Source organism: Bubalus kerabau, chromosome 19 (genome assembly GCF_029407905.1).
Source record: "Bubalus kerabau isolate K-KA32 ecotype Philippines breed swamp buffalo chromosome 19, PCC_UOA_SB_1v2, whole genome shotgun sequence".
Classification (NCBI taxonomy): Eukaryota; Metazoa; Chordata; class Mammalia; order Artiodactyla; family Bovidae; genus Bubalus; species Bubalus kerabau.
In genome coordinates, this window is record NC_073642.1 from 65,559,711 (window position 1) to 65,581,613 (window position 21,903).

The 21,903-nt window shown below is 48.6% G+C and overlaps 1 protein-coding gene and 1 non-coding gene across 4 annotated transcripts in view; one reads left to right on the forward strand and one right to left on the reverse strand.

Moving 5' to 3' along the window:
- EVL (Enah/Vasp-like) overlaps nt 1-21,903 on the forward strand; it is a 143,935-nt gene that overhangs the window by 82,286 nt on the left and 39,746 nt on the right. For all 3 annotated transcript variants that reach the window (XM_055555501.1, XM_055555502.1, XM_055555500.1), the window contains exon 2: nt 10,539-10,707. In XM_055555501.1, the coding sequence (XP_055411476.1) occupies nt 10,539-10,707 (169 nt within the window). The remainder of the gene's footprint in view (nt 1-10,538; nt 10,708-21,903) is intronic.
- On the reverse strand, nt 6,620-6,691 carry TRNAG-UCC (transfer RNA glycine (anticodon UCC)). Its single transcript has one exon. It is a non-coding gene; the product is annotated as a tRNA-Gly (tRNA).

Below are 21,903 nucleotides of genomic sequence, written 5' to 3' on the forward strand. Positions count from 1 at the left end.
AGTGCAGTCTTACACTGGACCATCAGGGAAGTCCCTGCAGCCAGTTTTATATTGTTTTAGTCATTCCCCTGAGCTTTGCGGGATTTGTGGGTAGAGCTGTGGCAAATAAGACTTGCTTCTTTAAAGGCATGTCAGCTTCCACAGAGGGCAGGGACCAAAGTCATCATCAGCCGAAAGCTACACTGTGGGAAGCTCAGTGTACTCCATCCTGTCTGCTGCTGATGGCAGAAAACAGTATCAGAAGGAAATGAGGAGGAAGCAGAGCCATTCTTAAAACCTTTAAAACCGTAGCAGTCTTGTAAGTCTCCATCTTCAAAGCAACTCGAGACCCTCCACCTGCAGTAGGTCACCCAGGGTAGCGGAGCTTCAGTCACTTTAGCCTCTTCTTCAACCAGATTCACCCTCTTTTATCTTTTTTTAAGTATTCCTCCATATTTCTTTAAGGGGGAAAAAAGTTGTTGCTGGTGATAATACCTTGAAATCTGATAACTACTGATTTAGTCCAGCTCTGAGGTGCACGGATGGGGAAACTGAGGCCCAGGGTCAGGGCAGAACTCCGTGAGTGAGTTAGTGGTCCAGCCGAACCGCAGGCCAGGTTTTCTGGCGCCCCCGCCCCGCCCTGCCCTGCGAGGCCGCCGGCCCTCAGGGTGTCAGCGGGGCTGCTCGTGCTGCAGGGCTGTGGAGCCCAGTCACTGAAGAGCGTCTTGAAACTTTGCTGTCGTCTTCTGATCAGAGCATCTCATGGGAGTGTGTTGTGTTCCCTGGGTGTCCTGAGGCAGGAAGTGCCTGAGAGCTGGTCTAGACTTTGACAGCTGAACCCTTAAAAGAGAAAGTAACAGCAGTACCCGGTTTCCAGTTCTCTGCCAGGCATTTTGCTCATTGTGTGATCTGATGTATGTTGCATTTAACCTCCTCTGTGGTTTCCGCTGCTGTTCCATCTCGCTGGTAAGGACAGGGGTCAGCAGAGTCAGCTTACCAGCTCCAGGGCACACTATTGGGAGAGTTGGGGTCTAAAGCCAGCTCTCTTGTGTTTTCAAAAGCTAAGCTCATCTGTAACTTCTCAAAGGAACTTGCCCAGAATTATAGTTTGAATCAAGGCTCCTAGTCTCTGTTACTCTGTGTAGTCTCCAGTTTCCCACTGTTAATACCACGGAGGCAGGAGGCCTCCTCAGCCCTCCTGTAGTGCCCACGTTTCTGTCTGTCAGTCATCCTTCCTTCGCCCCCTCCCCTCCCAGCCTAGAGCTGTTCGGGCACAGGGTCTGCGCCTGCCCGCGTGCCCTGGGGATGACGCACACTCACTCAGGTGTGAACCTGAGCCGGTGATCAGGGGGTCAGCTGGGCTCAGCCTGGTCTCGTTGCCAGGCTTTAAGCTTACCCTTGGAGATGCATGTACTGCCCGGTCCTTGGCCCGGCCAGATCCCCTCAGAGGCCCCCGAGCCGTTTGACCCCTGCTTCCCTTCCACACAGACTTGGGGACACAGGCGTACATTGGAATTGGAAAGTGTTTGAGGTTGGAGCCGCCCTTGTGTCCACCTGGCCTGTCAGCTGGGTGGCCTCGAGAGGAAGAGTGGGAAGGCTTGAGACAGGCTCAGGCTGAGGGTGTCAGACTCTCAACAGTTGGTCTGAGTGTTTGTTCCGGATTCCACTGGGCTTCCCAGAGAAGTGGGGCCAGCTGTCCGGGCATCTGGGACACTGGCGTCAGAGTGAGGAGAGGCCGGCAGTCTTGACCGCACGTGACCTGGCAGTCTGGCCCTCCCGACCAGCTTGGATGGAAGAAAGGACATTTGGGCTTGACACTGAATTTATTCTTCATTTACCAAAGCCTTTCTTTAATTGGCACACTCACAAAACTGGGCCTTAGTCACCATTTGAGATTCTGCGTCTTGCTCGGTGATGTCTGATTTAGTGTTTTCATTCCTGTGGTGCAGCAGTTCCTAAAATGTGCTCAGAAGACCTACCCTCTTAGGGCTCTGAGTCAAAACTTATTTGTAATATACTGAGACATTATTCTCCTTTTCAGTCTCGTCTCATGAGTGCACAGTGGAATTTTCCAGAGGCTCTATGACATGTGTTGACATTGTCACTGGGACAGCCAAGGAAATGTGTGCTTGCGTTTTTTAAAATTCTTAGTTTTAATTTCAGATACGATAAATATAGATAGACTTAATCTCCATAAACAGAAGCTTTCTGGCTCCCTCAGTAATTTTTTAAAACTTATTTTATTGAAGTATAGTTGATTCACAATGTTGTGTTAATTTCTGCTACACAGAAAAGTGATTACACACGTATATACCTTCTTTTTCATCTTCTTTTCCATTGTGGTTCATCACAGGATACTGAGTATAGCTCCCTGTGCTACACAGCAGGGCCTTGTCTGTCCATTCTACATGAGTTTGCCTCTGCTCATCCCAGACCGCAGTCCACCACCTCCCCCCCAGGCCCCCACTGGCAAGCCCAAGTCTGTTCTCTGTGTCCGTGAGTCTGTTTCCACGTCATGGATAAGTGCATTTGTGTCATATTTTAGATTCCACATATAAGTGATGTCATATGGTATTTGTCTCTCATGATCATCTCTCGGTGCCTCTGCTGTTGCTGCTAAGTCGCTTCAGTCGTGTCCGACTCTGTGTGACCCCATAGACGGCAGCCCACCAGGCTCCCCCGTCCATGGGATTTTCCAGGCAAGAGCACTGGAGTGGGGTGCCATTGCCTTCTCCAATGCATGAAAGTGAAAAGTGAAAGTGAAGTCGCTCAGTCGTGTCCGACTCTTAGCGACCCCATGGACTGCAGCCCATCAGGCTCCTCCGTCCATGGGGTTTTCCAGGCAAGAACACTGGAGTGGGGTGCCAGTGCCTTCTCCGCTAGGTTCATCAATGTTGCTGTAGATGACATGATTTCTTCTTTCGTATGGCTCAGTAATACTCCACCGTATGTATGTACCACATCTTCTTTATCCACTCCTCTGTTGGTGGACATGCAGGGTGTTTCCATGTCTTGGCTATTGTGAGTAGTGCTGCTCTGAACAGAGGGGTGCACGTATCTTTTTTAATTATAGTTTTTTCCGGATGTCTGCCCAGGAGTGGGATTGCTGGGTCATATGGCAACTTTGTTTTTAGTTTTTTGAGAAATTTCCATACTGTTCTCCATAGTGGCTGCACCAATTTATGTTCCCACCAGCAGTGTAGAAGGGTTCTGTTTTCTCCACACCCTCTCCAGCATTTGTTTATAGACTTTTTAATGATGGCCATTCTGACCGGTGTGAGGTGATACCTCACTGTAGTTTTGATTTGCATTTCTGTAATAATTAGCTAGCATCTTCAAATATTTATATGGGTGTAAAGGGGCCCTGAGACCAAAGAACATTTGAGGACCACTTCTGTAAAATGGTTATATGACTGAACTACAAAAAGCAAGCAAGAATCTAGGCTGGCGGCTCCCACTGGCCGAGGGGAGGACACTGGGGTGCAGGGGCCTCTTGAGCTCAGCAGCTTTCCGAGGCGACACCGCAGTTCCTGGGCCGAGACGGGTGGCGGCATCACGGGAGCCCACGCCTGCTTCTCACAGTCATCGACTGTTTCAGAATGAACATTTTAAGTCTAGAACAAAACATCAAATCTGTTTCAGGTCCGTTCCCATTAAGAAAAGAAAGGTCGCCCTAGAGGGGATTTACTTGTTACCAAGGGATATGTCCCTTCCCACTGGGAAGATCTGGCTTCTGCTCCGGTCATCAAGTTCGTGTCTCAGACATAAGGCAGCTGAGTGTGCTTCCTGCTCTGGTGCGATAGAACGGCTACCCACTCCCACCTGTATGTCGCGTTCTTCCTGTTCACCCCGCCCCCCTCTGCACCCCTGGAGCGCGGTGGGCCATGCGCCTCCCCTTGAGGACGCAGACCATGGCTCTGTTCACACATCCAGTTTCTAAGTACCAGGCGTGGGCATATACTTGGCACATAGTCAGTACTCAGAAAAAGGGGTGTTCTCTTGGTTTATTTGTCAGATTGATGCAGGAAGAGAAAGCAGTAGTGACCCAGCCCCTACCCCTCACCTCCACCAAAGAATCCCTAAAGAGGCTGAGAAATGTGATAACTGGCAAAACTAGGCACACCCAAAAGCAAGCATTTATGCAAAGATTATTATTGAGCAGTCACTAGGTCCCAGTCACTGGGGCTCCAGAGATGAACGATATTTTTAAAACAAACCACAAAAAACCTGCCTTGTGGAAAACGGAGAAAATTGACAGACCTTCAGGACAGTGGCAGTGAGTGGGATAGGGATTTCTGGAAGCAGTAGCACGGACCTGAGCTGAAACAGTGGGATGCAAACCGTGTGTGTAGGGAAGAGAGATCGTCCCGGATGAGGAAGGTGCTGGCTTAAGCAGACGGCACATCGGCATGAGGCGAGACCTGGGGTAGCCTGGAGAGTCACCCTGAGCATCCTGGCAGCATGCGGGCAGTCGGGTCCTGCCTGTGACCCAAGCCCCCGGGTGGAGGCTCACCCGCCAGAGGCTCGGGCTGTGCTGCAGGGGCATCCCCCACGCTGGGCCTCTGAGCCCTGCTGTGCCCACGTGCCCTCCCGTGTCACGTCCTGAGAGGGCGATGCCGCAGCCCCACTGAAGAGCCTCTGGGTGACCTTTCTTCACACCACCTGCTGTACCTGCCACTGTTGTGCGGGTCTGTCCTCCCAGGGATCGTATTTCTCAGCTTGATGGAAGAGAAAACGAGAGCTGGAGGTAGCAGCTGGGAGTCGGGAGTGGGTGCCAGCTCCTCTCAGCTTACAGCAGCCAGGCTCAGGCTCAGCATGTTTTCGGGGGAGAGGGAGAGGGCCCTCCTGGTTGTCTAACCACTTCCCCCGCTGTGCCTGGGACTGTCCTGGTCTTAGCGCTGAGCGTCCTGCCCCACCTCCCAGGAAGCCCCTCAGTCCCAGGCAAAGCCAGGTTGTCGGTCCTACTGGGACAACATGGTCAGCCTCGGGACAGTGTGAGGACATGTTCCATCTGGAGGGAGCGGACCCACTGGGTTGGGCTAAGCAGGGCCGGCAGGGAGGGTGAGGCGTGACCGGACCCGAGTGCGCTCCTAGGGGACCCGGGGGGGGCAGCGCGCGCCTTCCCAGAGCAGCGGATCTCTCCCCCGCCGGCCTCCAGGGAGCCTCACTCTGCAGCAGGCCCACCTCAGCCTTGCGGTTTCCTGACTCGAGATCCCAGGCCGCAGTGAGACCCACAGCACTGATGGTAATCTGCGACAGATGCTTCTGTTTGGCAGTTACTCACTGCCTCTCTGAGAATACACGGAGTAGGGTTGTAGGCGGAGTGTTCCCATGGGCACACGACCATGAGTGCACTCGTGCCCAGTTAGAACAGTGTGCAGCACACAAGGGACCCCTTTAAAAGGGGAAAGCCCCCCCCTTCAAGGGGCTCGTCATCTAGTGGGGCAGACGGGCGCTTAACGCAGGCACTGAGAAGCAGGACGGACGGGTGAGAGCCCTGCTGAGAGGCAGAGATGAGCGCAGTGCCGAGGGGCCGGTTCTTACAGGTCCAAGTGCTGGACCGTGTCAGGCTCAACCCTGGGCTTGGCTTTCTGGCAAGCCTTTTGGGGTTGGCCTTACTGCTGTCTGTTCCCTTCTTAGTTTGCATCATTTTACTCGAATTTTAGGGCTTCCTTGGTGGTGCAGTGGTAAAGAATCCACCTGCCAGTGCAGGAGACCCAGGAGACACAGGTTCGATCCTTGGATCAGAAAGACCCCCTGGAAGAGGATGTGGCAACCCACTCCAGTACTCTTGCCGGGAAAATCCAGTGGACAGAGGAGTCTGGCGGGATACAGTCCATGGGATCACAGAGTCGGACGCAACACACACCCTAACTTTAAGACATCAACCTCTGTCCTTCAAATTGTTGTAGTAAATGCCTGGAAAGGCCCCGAAAGGTATCTGTAGAGTGGGAAGGATTCCACGTTGACTGCACAGAAAAGAGTGTGGCTGGGATGGGGAGTCGTTGCCAGCCCACGCGGGGTCCAGAGGGCTCATTCCCGGTCATGCAGGGAGTGGTGGGGCAGGAGTCCACCGACTGGTGCACGTGGAAGCTATGCTTTACCACAGCGCCACCAGGGAGGCCCCATTTACCAAATTAACTTTCCTCAAAAAAACTGATTTGGACAAGTGAAGTGTCTGGTACCTGGGAAATGTGTGTGTAGCACAGAGGTTCATAGTCACAAGTGGAGCTGTTAAAAGACAGTGAATGTGTGGTGCTCGGAGACAGTGTGTAGGCTGAGTAGTAATCAAGAGTTACTAAGAAAGAAATGTATAACTAGATATGGTGATGGATAATAACAAGACTTACTGTGGTGATCATCTTGCAATATAAGCAAATAGTGAAACATTTCGTACACCTAAAGCTAGTATGATGTTATATGGCAGTTGTATCTCAATAAAAATAATAAATAAAATGCTGACTCCTATAAACAAAACAAAACTCCCAATGGGATAATAAGGCGTATCTTAAGTAAAGAAGCACTTCCTTGCATTTAGGTTTTGTTAATGGTAGTAAAATAAGCAGAGACAGATAAACACTGGTCAAATGGCGGGAAATTAGGGATATTTGGCCATGCCGTGCAGCATGTGGGATCTTAGTTCCCTGACCAGGGATTGAACCTGCGCCCCTGCATTGGAAATGCAGAGTCTTAACCACTAGACTGCCAGGGAAGTCCAAAAAGAGGGATTTTTTTTTTTTTAAGCTACAAGTTAATTTTGAACCTGAAGTTCTAAAAAAACGGTGGCGGGGGGAGGAGCCTGTGACTATAATTACAACTTTAAAAATAGTGGTTGATGTTTCAGCATCTCCGAGGGGCGAGCACACCGGTGGATGCATGCCTTATCATCTCCACTGGGCAGCCCCGGAGGTGTATGTGGGGCCGCAGGGTTGGCTCCGCATGCAGCACACCATTCTTGCCCCCCATCACCCCCACCTCTGCTGGCCTCCCCCGCCTAGAACCCCACATCCCCTTCCTGAACCTGCCTGGGGCTGACAGGTCTGCATCTTTAAGCCCACACCGCAGTTTCTTCAGGAAGTCTCCCCGGCTCCCCAAGCCCTCCAGGCCGAGAAGGTGTGTGCTCATTCGCCGTCCTTCCTGAGTAGCTCTGAGGTCGCTGAGGGCAGCTCTGCATCGCTGAATGTGCCTTGACTGCTCACTGGCATCTGTGCTTGTCAGATGAAGACAAGAGGGTCGTGCAATAGTGGGACCCAGACCCCGAGAGAGCACGTGACCAGGAGGACTCCCTAGAGTAGAGTGGGGTGGCTTTGTCACGTGAACAATGGATACCAGAGCCAAGACGTTCATTCAACTTGTCCACTGGATCAGACAGAACTGTTGGAACACCTTTGCACTTCTGGAGGGTGCGGAGTGGACTGTCCCTCAGGACAAGGACAACTCAAGCTGCTCTGCAGCAAAACGGGCTGGTTTGTAGAGCAGGGAGTCCCTGTAGCTGGCAACTCCATCAGAGGCTCGGTGGGCGCTAGGGCTGCTTTAGAAGATGGGTCGTGTTGTGCGGGAGAGAGTGGGGTCCTCTCCACAGCTCTCTTCACAGGGGCTGGTCATCAGGCCCTGCTCTGTGCCAGGGTCCTGAGACTGCAGAGAATGAGACCTATGTGTTCCTGCCCTCGGGGAGCCTGCACCGTGCAGGCTGTGTCTCTTTGGGTCTTCTAAGAGGCAGGCCCCAAGGCCCCGAGGAAGATTAGTTACCAGAGGTCAGTGAAGGATGGAGGGAGCAGAGAGGCCCACAGAGCCTCAGGCCACGAGACAGGTCTGCAGGGGGAGAGGGGACAGGAAGAACTGAGGAGGAAGCATCTTGGATTCGGGCCTGGCTGAGGAGGAGGTTTCCCCTGGGGACGACCCCCGCCCCCACCACGGACCAGGTCGCCTTGTCACCATTTAGTCATTGGCAGAGAACATGGCCTCTGTGCAGACATAGTGGGTGTCCGGGGCAGCAGCTGGGACCCCTGGTGGAGCCAGGCTCTTTGCAGGTCAACTGAAGGGTGCTCCTCCACGGCCATCGCACAGGGTGTCCCCACATGCGTCCTTCCTGGTTGCTCCCCCAGGGACATCTCAGGGCTTTTGCGTCCCATGCCAGTGAGTGCCGCAGCTGGGGCTTTGGCTCAGATCCCCTGACTTGATCGCACCTGTGCCTTGCTAACACCGTGCTGCGTCTCAGGGTCCCTTCCAGCTCCTGAGCCGGCATCCGCGCGAGCCTGCTCGCTCCCTTCCCCATGAGCCTGAGCGCAGCTGCAGCAGTGAGTGACACACTTAGCCCCGACCCTGGCTAGTAGTTAGTTTACATCAGGGGGACTCTGACTCGACCTGGACCAAGGTCTGCTGATTCTGTGTACAGTTCACTCTGATTCCTAGCAGACTTCGTGAGGACAGGGCCCCAACGGCTCAGCCAGGGGAGCAGCAACTTGCTGCTGCTAAGTCGCTTCAGTCGTGTCCGACTCTGTGTGACCCCATAGATGGCAGCCCACTAGACTCGTCTGTCCCTGGGATTCTCCAGGCAAGAATAACTTGCTAATATTCTCCTAAAAGAGACACAGTTTCAGGCTCCAGAACTCAGAGAAGGCAGAGCATAGTGCTGTGTTTGGCTTTCTTTTAAAAAAAAAAAAAAAATTATTTTTAGGTGTGTATTTGGCTGTGCTGGGTCTTAGTTGGAGCATGTGGGATCCAGTTCCCTGACCAGGGATCAGACCTGGGCCCCCTGCATTGGAGGTGCAGACAGAGTCTTAGCCACTGGACACCCAGAGAAGTCCCTGGTTATCCCTTTGTTATGCTTTCTTCTCCCTGCCAATATGAGATGGCCATCTTCTGGGAAAACCCCTGCCTGTTTGGTTCATCACTGACTTCCCCTTATTTGTTTGTTGAATGAATAATGAATCATGAAAAAAAAAGTGTAGCACGATCGCAGAGTAAAACCCATGTAATACACTCCCAACACGCGTGAGCACAGACAGCCCTCGACACAGGCTGGGGCAGCTGGCGTCAGGTGGACCCGACTCCTGCTCCCCAGGGCAGAGCTGAGGGTGCAGCAGCGCGATCGAGATGGCGCGGAGGAGGTATTTGGGGCTGGGGGTCTGGACGCGAAGTCATTGGCTAGACTGCTGTGGAGCACACGGAGAGACTCGTGAAAAGTGCGGTGAGGCAGCATGTGTGCATGGGTGTCTGTGCACGTGCCCAGATTACCGTTAAGATAATCATAGTCTGCACGTGGTCCTCCACCTTCTAGGAGTCTTAGGGGAGCGGGTCCTGGGGAGGCTCAGGCACCGATTGCTGAGGCCAAGCTGAGGCTGTTCCAGGTTGCTGAGGGCCAGTTGCATAAAACCACAAGTTTGCCACCTGGTGACCACTGAGAGGGGGGCGAGGGAACCTCCTTGAGTGCTCGGTTTCCCTGCCCCTTAAATATGGTGACGGGACTGACTGACTGTGTCCTGCCTGCTCAGTCTCCTCATGACCGTGGCCGCCGCACACACTTTCACTTCCTCAGACACCGGCCCTGACCTGCTGGGCTTCACTTTCCACTCTGGATTCTTGAGTTGCGTTTCTCCAGCCTCCCTTCCCACTAGCAGCCGCTCCCCACTGCTGCTGGTGTGCCTTCCTGTACAGCCAGGTCTCACTTTCTAATCTAGGGGCTTCTAACAGACGAGAGACTGAGAGCGTGGATGTTGAAGGTGAAGAAGGTGAAGAGGTGGCAGGCCCGGGGGCCCCGAACTGGTGGCAGGCGTGGTAGGGCGCTGACTTTCCTGATGGCTGTCTTCTCTCTCCAGGCGCTTCTTTTGCTTTTTCCCTGGTTTTCTGTCATATTCTGAGCAGGGGGAGTTGCTTGGAAATGTCTCCAGTGAACAGGGCGCAGCCATCTGCTTGTTTTGATTTCCATCACTCTGTTCTTTAGACACTCACCTAGTCATGTTACTGTCTGCATAGCTCGTGTGAAGCTACACTCTCGTAACATAACCAGTTGAGCATTTTGTCGGCTGTTGTGAAGAATGTTATCGATGTTGTGTACCCTAGAGGCAGACAGAACTGGTTGGAGGCCCCAGATAAAATCACCCAATACCTGTGTGAATTTGTATAAATCTTTCCAAGTCTGCAAGCCATGCTTTTTCTCATCTACAGAATGGGGAGAAGTGGCTGCTTCCTAAGTTGTGAAGCTTAGGTGCTTTAGTACGTTTTCTTATCTAACACTATGCCTAGAATGTTGTAGACAGCGAGTCATGGCTGAAATGCTTTTCTCCATTCAATCACTTTTCCCCTGAAGGCAGAGCTGTGAGTCTCTTCCACGTACCTCCGTGGAAACGTTGACCCAGAGCTCCTCTCCTCTCCCCTGGTCTGTGAAGACTCAGAACCCATCACCTCACCCAGCAGCCCTTCTGTAGGGAGTTGGACGCTCTGGCGACCAGGGAGTTCCTCTGTGTCAAGTGGCAGCTGGCCTCCGTTTCAGAAAAGGACGAAGCCAGCATCCATCCCTTGTGGCTGAGGCCGACTTAACGTTCTTTCTTGCTCTGCAGTGAACAGAGTATCTGCCAAGCCCGGGCTTCCGTGATGGTCTACGATGACACCAGTAAGAAATGGGTACCAATCAAGCCTGGCCAGCAGGGCTTCAGCCGGATCAACATCTACCACAACACTGCCAGCAACACCTTCAGAGTCGTCGGAGTCAAGCTTCAGGATCAGCAGGTAAGTGCTGGAGGGATAGGCCATGCCCGCGAGCCTGCGCCACACACACACACGCGCACACACGCACACATGTGACATGGTGGCATGCTGGAGAGCGGTCAGAGCAGCACAGTCAGCATGTAGAGGCCCAGGTTCAAAGTCATGACTGCATATCTTCGTACTCCAAGGTGTAAGACCCTGAGCACACTGTCCTGTGAGCTTCATTTTTCTCTTGTAGAGACAGTAGTCCACACTGTGCCTCCCTCACTGTGTTGTATCATATTAGAATAAAAACAAAACAATAGATGTGAAACAGTTTTTAAAAATGTACAAATGGGTTAGTATTATTCTCTGCCTTGTTATTGTTGTTCAGTTGCTAAGTCATGTCCGACTCTTTGCGACCCCATGGGCTGCAGCCTGCTAGGGTCCTCTGTCCTCCACTATCTCCCAGAGTTTGTACAAATTCATGTACATTGAGTTGGTGATGCCATCCAACCATCTTATCCTCTGCCACCCTCTTCTCCTTTTGCCTTCAGTCTTTCCCAGCATCAGGGTCTTTTCCAATGAGTCAGCTCTTCGCATCATGGGGCCACAGTATTGGAGCTTCAGCTTCAACATCAGTCCTTCCAGTGAATAGTCAGGGTTGTAGCCAATAAAACAACAACATTTTCTGCCTGCGTACCTATAAATATTGGCTTGGCCAGAAAGTTTGGATTTTTCTGTAACGTCTTACAGAAAGATGTTAGGGAAAAACCCAAATGAACTTTTTGACCAAACCAATACTATGGCTGTGAAGAGTTTTGGTCCACCAACCCCCTGAGTCTTACTTTGAAAGGCAAGAAGGTACTTAAATCTTCAATATGATTTGAAGATTCTGGGATTGTTTATCTTCTTAGTAGTGCATGCTGGGCAAATCAGATGAGAGAGTTTGTGAGTGTATCTGGTAAGTACCTGTGCAAATAAATACAAGGTAAGTCTACCTGTGCCGGGATAGTTGTGTAATATAACTCGACAGAGTGGTCTGACGTGACATGGACTGAAAGACAGACAGACAAAGGGCTCCTGTGGCTTCACCACAGTGACTTTGGTCAGGGCTTCTGCTCTCTTCTTAGAGATTGACGAGGACATTTTCAGCAGCAAAATGAACAGATCTGTAGTTTAGCATTTATGAAAACCTCTGCCTTAAATAGCATCTTCTGGCAGCCCGTGTCGGTCAGTCCTTGGCTGAGCTGAGCAGCAGGTTAGCTGCTATCTCTGCAAGAATCATCATGTTCGCAAATAGAAAAGAGAACAGAAACCAAGACTCTATTTTTAAAGTGTGTTGCCTGTTGAATGGGTTTCTGCTTTGGCCAGAACAGTCCGATTGCATTTCAGATTCTTGTGGCTGAAGAGCGGAGCCTCACTTCAGAACCCCTGGTCCGAGGGAGTCTGTCTGACCTGGAGCCCTGGCCACCTCCAGGTCAATCTCTGTCCCTTGGGTTGAGCCTTACTGGCAGGAAGGTTATTCTAGGAAGCTTCTAGAAGCTGTTTCCCTGTTCTTCAAGTTCATTGATTCCTGCCCTGCCTTTTAGAGGCACACCGCACCAAGCACTGCAGGGACATAGAACACCTTCAGCCCCAACTGCAGTGACAACCAAAGCATCTCACGCGTTTCCCTAACACCTGCGGGTGGGGGCCCACAAGGCAGTTCCACTCTGGTGCTCACTTTCGATATACAGCCCATAACCTCGTGCAGTTCCTGAATCACAGTGGGTGTTCCCTAAGTGGTTGTTGCTTTTATTAGGACAAGTTTTCCATTCCCTTCATGCCTCTTGGTTGCCCTGCAGGGCACACTAGCAAGATACCATGGTGTGTGGGAAGGGCTTGGGACTGGAAAACCAGATTCCCTGAAACCAGCATAAACCTTGTTCTCAGGAGCCTCAGCCTCCTTCAGAGGAAAGCACATATTGGGGCTCATTTGGGAGGAGGCCTTTCCTGCATCTGGGGGTGGGGGCAGGCAGGCAGTGATCTCCCAGGGAAATTCAGAGAGACTCAGTTGCCTTAGCAAATTTCTCGGCCTGACGGAGGAGTTAAACACAGCCTTCCACTTGGAATTACACATTCAACAAATAGGCTCCTGGAACATGGTTGTAACTCTGCCTGGATGGCTGGAGCATGTTAGTCAGAAACACAAAAGATGTTCTCAGTAAACCAAGGCATTAGAGAGAGTGGCAGGAGACCTGGTCTGTAATAACCTTTACGGACACAGGAGAAAAAGTTTATTTTCCTCAGGTCTGTTTTCCAGCCAATATGGATTACAAGGTCAAGCATCTTAAGAGAAACAGAGATTCCTGGTCTTATACCCAGATAGGGATATCTTATATGTTTAATGTGCTTTATGGCTCATGGAGCACTCTTCATGTCTATTATTTCATTCCCCCAATGACACCAAAAAGAATAAAGCTGTAAGAATTCTCGTCCCCATTTTTGTAAAATAGGTGGACATAAAACCAGGTGATTGTGTGTGGGGAAAAGGACTGGTAAGACAGTATCATTAGCCAAGGTCTAACCTGAATCTCAAATTGAGGGGAAGAAACCAAAAGATACTTAGTTGAGAATGATATTTCATTATGTCCACTGGAAGTGTTAGCTACCAAATGTAGTTCTCAGGCTACGTTAATAGAAGTAGAGGTGCGGATGGAGGGAGGTTATAGTCCTGCTGTGCTCCACCATGAACTGGTGTTACTTCACCATGAACGTCAGGAACAGATCTGAGTGCCACATGGCGTCTGTAACGAGGACAGCACCCAAACCGGTGAGAAGTCTGAAAGCAGCGCTAATACGTGGAGCAGCTGAAGAAGTAGCAAGAGATACATACTTGGAGGAGAGAAAAAGTGAAAGGGGCATGAGCACAGTTTTCAAATCTCTGAAGGGCTCCTTCTCCATGTGGAAGGGAAATCTTACTTTTTCTGTGAAGCCTGGAGAACAGAACTAGGAATATTGCATGGATACTACAATCAAGAAGATTTAAACTCCATAAAAGAAAGAACTGTTCTATAAGGATCCTATGGAAGAGTGTGTTGCTTTGTGAGCCCACGAGCCAGCTGGCCATTTGGTAAGCATCCTGGGAAGGACATCCTGTCTCTGAGTAGAGGTTTGGATGTGTGAGACCTCACATGAGGCCTTGGCCAGCCTGTAGACCCTGCAGGTTTCAGACCCAGATGAGCTCGTGGGTTAGGAAGACTGTTGCCCACCATCAGCTTCTTTCTCTGTAAAGGGCTCTTGACTGTTCTTGCTCAGAGGCCTCAGAAACACGTTAGACAGTATTTGGAGTTGCAAGGCCTTCCTTGAAGAGGACAGGAAATCACTCCCACTTGTTGCTGCACTTCTCAAAATAAAACATGTGCAAATGTAATTGTGGACTCTGACACACACACACAAAAAGTGACCTTTTAAAATAAGTTTAACCTTCAGTACTTGTCTAGATTAGTCCTGCCAAAGCTTGGAGAATTCGTTTTAAAATAAAGCATATAAGGACACAGGTTGAAACGTAACAGAGGGAAACAACACAAACCTTACAGACACTGACCAAGGACAACGGTGTGACTGTATTAATATCACACAGCATAGACTTCAAGGCAGGAAGTGTTACTGAAGATAAAGGGCCTATTTAATGACAAAAAGCATCAATTGAAAAAATATAACAATCTTAAATTTGTAGGCTCTAATATGTCTTCAAAATATATAAAGCAAAAATGGGCAGTTCTAAAGGAAGAAATAGAAGAATCCAAAAGTCTTGTTGGCGATTCTGATGACACCTGCAAGAAACTGAATAAGCAGACATAGAAAATTTGAAGAGCGTGATTGACCAACTTGACCTAATTTACATTTATAGAAACTATAAGCAGTCCCAGTAGAATATGCAGTCTCTTCAAGTGCACGTTGAGCATTAACCAAAATAGACTACATTCTGGGCCACAAAGCCAATCTCAACACGTGTAATAGGATTAAAATCATACAGAGGTTTTCTTTGATCACAGAGGAATTAAACAGTATACTATTAAATAATCCATGATACCAAAAGAAAAAAGAATTCACAATATAAATTAACAAGTATTTTGGACAGAACAATAGTGAAACTGCAATGTAGCAAAATTTGTGGGATGAAACAGCATATAGGGAAATGTATAGTTAGAAATCGGAGAAGGCGATGGCACCCCACTCCAGTACTCTTGCCTGGAAAATCCCATGGACAGAGGAGCCTGGTAGGCTACAGTCCATGGGGTCACTAAGAGTCAGACACGACTGAGCGGCTTCACTTTCACTTTTCACTTTCATGCATTGGAGAAGGAAATGGCAACCCACTCCAGTGTTCTTGCCTTGAGAATCCCAGGGACGGGGGAGCCTTATGGGCTGCTGTCTCTGGGGTCACACAGAGTCGGACACGACTGACGTGACTTAGCAGCAGCAGCAGCAGCAGCATAGTTACAAATGCGTATTTTGGAAAAAGAATGAAAAGTCAATGACCCAAGCTTCTATCTCAAGAAGCTAGGAAAAAAAACAAACATAAACCAGCAAAAATAGAAGGAAAAATTAAAACCTAAAATTTAATGAAATAGAAAGCAGATACACAATAGAGAAAAAGCAAAATATTTTTGTTATTTTTTAAAGAGTCTAGGTAGACCTCCATGTATATGGTCACATGATTTATGACAAAGGTACCATTGTACTTCGTGGGCTAAAGATGGTCTTTTCAATGGATGATACCAGAATAATCAGATATCAATACAAAAAGAAAAAGAAAACTTTACCCCATCTCATGCTATACCCCCAAATTAATTCAAAGTCAACCTAAATATGAAAAGTGAATCAGTAAAGTATCTACAAGAAGATTCATGAAAATATCTTTATCATATTGAGGGGAAAATACAGGAAAGCATCTTTTTAACCTGGAACAGGACACAAAAAACATTAACTGTAAAAAAAAAAAAAATGAAGTTGGACTTCTTTAAAGTTAAGGAGTTTTCTTTATTAAAAGGCACCATTAAAAGAGGGCAGACTAGGAGAAGGGGTGCGTGTGTGTGTGTGTATGAATATGACAAAGGACTCGTGAAGAATATATACAGAACTCCTACAACCTAAAATGAAAAAGGCAGACAGCCTCTTAAAAATGAGCAAAAAAACTTGAACAAGAGTTTCACAAAAGAAAAAAAAAAACAGTGGAAACAAGACATGGCAAACGAGCCCATGGAAGTTGCTCTGCGTCACTGTTCATCAGGGAGATGCGAATGAAAACCGCCAAGTACTTAGCACACACCACGCAGACTGAAGTGTAAAGGCTGAAACAACGGGTGCCACACGCGGTGAGGATGCAGGGCAGCTGGAGTTCCCGTTCGTGCTGGCGGACGTGTCAGTCAGTATAGCCTCTTTGAAGAATGGTTTGCCAAATCCTAGTAAAACTCAATATACACCTACCCTATAACCTACTCTTGGGTAACATACCCAAGAGAAATGAGCACCTGTGTGCACTAAAAGACCTATGTGAAAATACTCACAGCAGTTTTACTCCTAATAGCCAACAGCTGGAAATGATGGGCAAGTCCATCAACAGGAGAATGGATAAGTTATTTATGGTATATCAAAAAAGAGAATGTTATTAGCCGTCAAAAAAAACCTGAATTCTTATCGATGCAGTGACAGGTGAATTTCATAGATACCACATGGAATGAAAGAACATCGAGAAAGAGTGTGTGCCGTATGAATCCACTTCTGTGTTGTTCCAGAACAGGAGAAAGTAGCTGATGGTGGCACTCAGCAGTGTGGGCATCTCTGGAGAGGAGTGTGTGAAATGAAGCTGACCCACGCCCCTAAGTGGACTTACAGCAATGCACGTGCTGTGAGCAGGTTAACGAAGGGATGGAGCCAGTCTAGGCGCAGCGCGTCCTAAGCGCCAGCCGAGGCCTGTCCGTCGTTAGTGAGCACTGGCTGGCTCGTGGCAGACGCGCACGCGCTGTGCCGGCTGTGTGCCACACACGTGTCCACAGCACGCTCGTGGGCCCTCCTTCCTTAGGAGGCAGTGGGGTGTTTCAGAATAGATCTTTTCAAATAGAAAATACCAGATGTTTCAATGACCATGTCCATTGATCCAGAAGTTCTGCTTACAGGAATGTTCACACTGATATATCCACAAGGATATTCAGTCCAGCATAATTTATAATATTTTCATTTTACATATGAAGAAGGTAATATCAGTAACTTTTCCAAGGTTATTCAACTGCAAAGTAATAAGGCCAGCATTTTAATCCCGAGCCATTTGACTCAAAACCCGCTGCCTAGTAATTGTACCTACTACGGTAGTTGTATTCAAAACAACCCCCTGTGGGCTGTGTCTGGCTAGCAGATACGTAACTAGGTGAGCAGCCTTTGGACTCTGTGCTCTAGGTGTAAGGGCCTCCCTTGTGTCTTAGACGGTGAAGAATCTGCCTGCAATACAGGAGACCCGGATTCAATCCCTGACTTGAAAACATCCCTGGAGAAGAGAATGGCTACCCTCTCTAGTATTCTGGCCTGGAGACTTCCATAGAGAGAGGAGGCTGGCAGGCTACAGTCCTGGGTCGCAAAGAGCCGGTCACGATTGAGTGACTATCACTTCACTTCACTTCCAGGAATAGATGGGACAGAGTTGGCCACCCAAGAGCTGCAGAGGAGAGGCCAGCCATATGCCTCAGAGAACCCTGAGAACTTCTAGAATGGCTTTATCACTCTCTCCCAGTCTAATATTGAAAGTCTCTAAAAATAGAGCATTGATTCCTAAGGCTTTAGGAGGTTAGAGCTAAGACCAAAGAAGGAATTATAGGAAGAAAGATTTCAACTCATTATGCTGGCAATCAGAAGCAGCACAGTCCTAGGTAACAAGCTTGGCTTCTAAATTCAGTTCTCCTGTTACGTACCATGTAATTCAGACAAGTCACTCATTCTCCCTGGGCCTCAGTTTTCCTGCCTGTAAAAAGGGAGGATCGAATTAGATACAAGCTGGAATCAAGATTGCCAGGAGAAATATCAATAATCTCAGACATGCAGATGATACCACCCTTATGGCAGAAAGTGAAGAAGAACTAAAGAGCCTATTGATGAAAGTGAAAGAAGAGAGTGAAAAAGTTGGCTTAAAGCTCAACATTCAAAAAACTAAGATCGTGGCATCCAGTCCCATCACTTCATGGCAAATAGTTGAGGAAACAGTGGCTGACTTTAATTTTCTGGGCTCCAGAATCACTGCAGATGGTGATTGCAGCCATGAAATTAAAAGACACTTGCTCCTTGCAAGTTATGACCAACCTAGACAGCATATTAAAAAGCAGAGACGTTACTTTGTCAACAAAGGTCCATCTAGTCAAGGCTGTGGTTTTTCCAGTAGTCATGTATGGGTGTGAGAGCTGGACTATAAAGAAAGGTGAGCACCGAAGAATTGATGCTTTTGAACTGTGGTGTTGGAGAAGACTCTTGAGAGTCCCTTGGACTGCAAGGAGATCCAACCAATCCATCCTAAAGGAGATCAGTCCTGGGTGTTCATTGGAAGGACTGATGCTGAAGCTGAAACTCCAATACTTTGGCCACCTGATGCGGAGAACTGACTCATTTGAAAAGACCCTGATGCTGGGAAAGATTGAAGGCAGGAGGAGAAGGGGACAACAGAGGATGAGATGGTTGGATGGCATCACCGACTCAATGGACATGGGTTTGGGTGGACTCCGGGAGTTGGTGATGGACAGGGAGGCCTGGCGTACTGCGATTCGTGGGGTTGCAAAGAGTCGGACACGATTAAGCGACTGAACTGAACTGAATTAGGTATTCTCTCTGGTCTCTGAGTTCCTTAAGCCAGTACTTTTGGCCACACTGTTCCTGTATTCCGGATAGGCATCCACCACCCCCAGTTCCCAGTGCCACTAAGTTCCCCTCCAAGAACATAGCCAACCAGAGATTTCAAACCATAGGTTCTAAATCTCACTTCCCCACATCCTCTCCTTGGGTGCCTGAAGAGGCTCATTTTTTATCTGCTTCAGTATCCCACAGCCATTGTTGATCCGATGTGGTTTCCAGACCTTCCATTTAAAACATGGCCCTCTGTGTCCACCAACGGTGCAGCACCAAAGCCACTTGAACACAGGCTTTCTGGGCTGGGAAGGGAGAGGGTCTTATCTCCCTCATGCTGGCCCCTGCACTGCGATTATTGTGCCCTCTGAAGAGCCATGCTAACCACAAGTCACTGTGCTTCTTATCACGCGTGTAACCACAAAACCTCCAGCCCTTTTTCTGATGATCTAAAGCTGAACCCAGAGAGAGAACCACCCCAGGAACCTGGGTATAGATGTTGGCCCACACTGCACTGTCAGTGTGTAACAATTAAGTTATGAAACAGTTGTGTTTCCGTAGCTAATTTAGTACACGGTGCTTCTCTGGCACCCTCTCTCTCTCTCTTGCTCACTCTCTCTCTTCGCTGTAGGACAACCCAACCTGCCTTCCACATGGCTTAGGCTTGGAGGAAAACGGTATTGCCAAGTGTGCTCTGGCCTTGCTTTACCCAGCAGCGCAGCAGGGTGGGGCAGTAAACCTGAGCTCTCATCTTAGCACCCCGGCAGCGTGCCGGGTGTCCCTTCAGGTCTCAGAATCTTCCTGAGCTCACCTTCCTGACCAGAGGCAGGCTTCCCTTGTGGGGAAGCAGGTTAAGAATCCGCCTACAATTCGGGAGACCTGGGTTCAATCCCTGGGTTGGGAAGATCCCCTGGAGAAAGGAAAGGCTACCCACTCCAGTATTCTGGCCTGGAGAATTCTGCAAAGAGCTGGGCACGACTGAGCGACAGTGCCTCCAATTTCAGATCACAAAACCCTGGAGCCTGAAAGCCAGAGGAGAGCTGAGAACCCATCTCGTACCCCTCCTAAAGCGGGATCTCTGACAGGAGGCTATCCAGCCTCATCCAGATGCCACTTGCATATTTCCATCTCTAAGGACTGAACATTTCTCAGTTAACACTTGCTGGCAAATTGCTGTGTGGTAGCAGCTGTGTTAAGCGGCTTCATGTGCATAATTTCCCCCCCATTTCCTACCGCCCTCCTCTGGCAACCATCCATCTGTTCTCTGTATCCATGAGAACATACGAGATAGAGCGTATGGTATTTGTCTTTCTCTGTCTTCTTTTCCTTAGCATAATGCCCTTGAGATCCATCCATGTTGTCATAAATGGTGAGGTTTCATTCTTTTTATGACTAAATAATATTTCATTGTGTATACAGTATACCACAGTTTCCATATCTATCCATACGTCAGTGGACATTTGGATTATTCCGTATCTTGGCTATTTTTAAATACTGCTCCTGTGAACGTGGCGTGTGTATGTGTTGGACTTGGTGGTGGCGGTTTGGTCACTAAGTCGTGTCTGCCTCTTGTGACTCCATGGATTGTAGCCGCCAGGCTCCTCTGTCAGTGGCATTTCCCAGGTGAGAATAGTATTTTCATTTTCTTGGGGTAAATACCCAAAAGTGAAATCGCAGGATCATGTGATAGCTCTATTTTGACTTTGAGGCCCCTCTGCACTGCTCTCTAATAGCGGCTGTACCAGTCTGCATTCCTGCCAACGGTGCGCAAGGGCTCCTCTTCCTCCACATCTTCGCCAACACTTTATTTCTTCTCTTTTAGATAATAGCCATTCTGATGTGTGTGAGATGATAACCCCTTGTGGTTTTGGTTTGTATTGCCCTGATCACTGCTGATGTTTAACATCTTTTTATGTATCTGTTAGCCATATTGGTCCCTTATCAGATATATGATTTGCAATCACTTTGTCCCACTCAGCAGATCGCCTTCTCATTCTGTCGATGGCGTCCTTTGCGTGTAGCTTTTTAGTTTGATATAGTCCCACTTGTTTTGCTTTGCTTTTGTTGCTCTTGTTTTTGGTATCAGATTCAAAAAAATCAGCACCAAGACCTATGTCAAGGAGCTTATCACTTAGATTCTCTTCTAGGAGCTTTATGGTTTCAGATCACAAGAATATGGAGATTAAACAACATGCTGCTGAAGTGGATTGAAGGACAGATCAAGAGAGAGACTTTTAAATGCCTGGACACAAGCAGAAATGGGAGTATAACCTAACAGAACTTGTGAGATGCAGCAGAAGCAGTTCTCAATGGTACTGCTAAGCTCATAGCAGAAAGGCCTGCCTCAAGAAGCAAGGAAAGTCTCAAACAGCCTAACTCTACACGCAGGGCACTGGGAAAAGATGACCAAAACAAGCCCAAAGTTAGTAGAATGAAGGAAGCGATGATGATTAGAGCAAGAAATAGAGACTAAAAAGACAACAGAGAAGAGCAATGAGACTAAGAACTGGTTCTTTGAAAAGATAAACAAAACTGACAAGCCTTTAGCCAGACTCACCAAAGCAAAGAAAGAGGACTCTGTGTTCAGGTTAGAATGTCCATACTTACTCAGAGCAATCAAGAGACTCAGTGCAATCCTTATCAGAATTCCAATGGCATTTTCCATAGGACCCACTCCAGTACTCTTGCCTGGAAAATCCCATGGACGGAGGGCCTGGTGGGCTATAGTCCATGGGGTTGCTAAGAGTCGGACACAACTGAGCGACTTCACCTTCACTTTTCACTTTCATGCATTGGAGAAGGAAATGGCAACCCACTCCAATGTTCTTGCCTGGAGAATCCCAGGGACGGGGGAGCCTCGTGGGCTGCCATTTATGGGGTCGCACAGAGTCAGACATGACTGAAGTGAATAGCAGCAGCAGCAGCAGGATAATACAACAGTTTGTACAGAACCACAAAAGACCCCCATGGCAAAAGCGATCTTGAGAAAGAACAACAAAGCTGGAGGCATCACACGCCCTCATTTCAAACTATATTACAAAACTGTAGTAATTTAAACAGCATGAGATTGTCATAAAAGCAGAAATCAGTGGAGCAGAATAGAGAACCCGGTCATAAACCCACACAGATATGGTTTATTAGTTTCTGACAAAAGGAGTCAAGAACATACAGCGGGGAAAGGGCAACCTGTTCAATAAACAGTGCTGAGGAAGCTGAACAGCCACATAGGAAAGAGTGAGGAGTCGTCCTTTAACAACCCTTTGGTTAACGCATTCTGTACTATGCAGAGAGCTACAGGAGCATAAATATGAATTAGAAAAGACTCACTCTTAAGAATCTTTGTATCTAGAAGTCTTGATGAGATAAGTG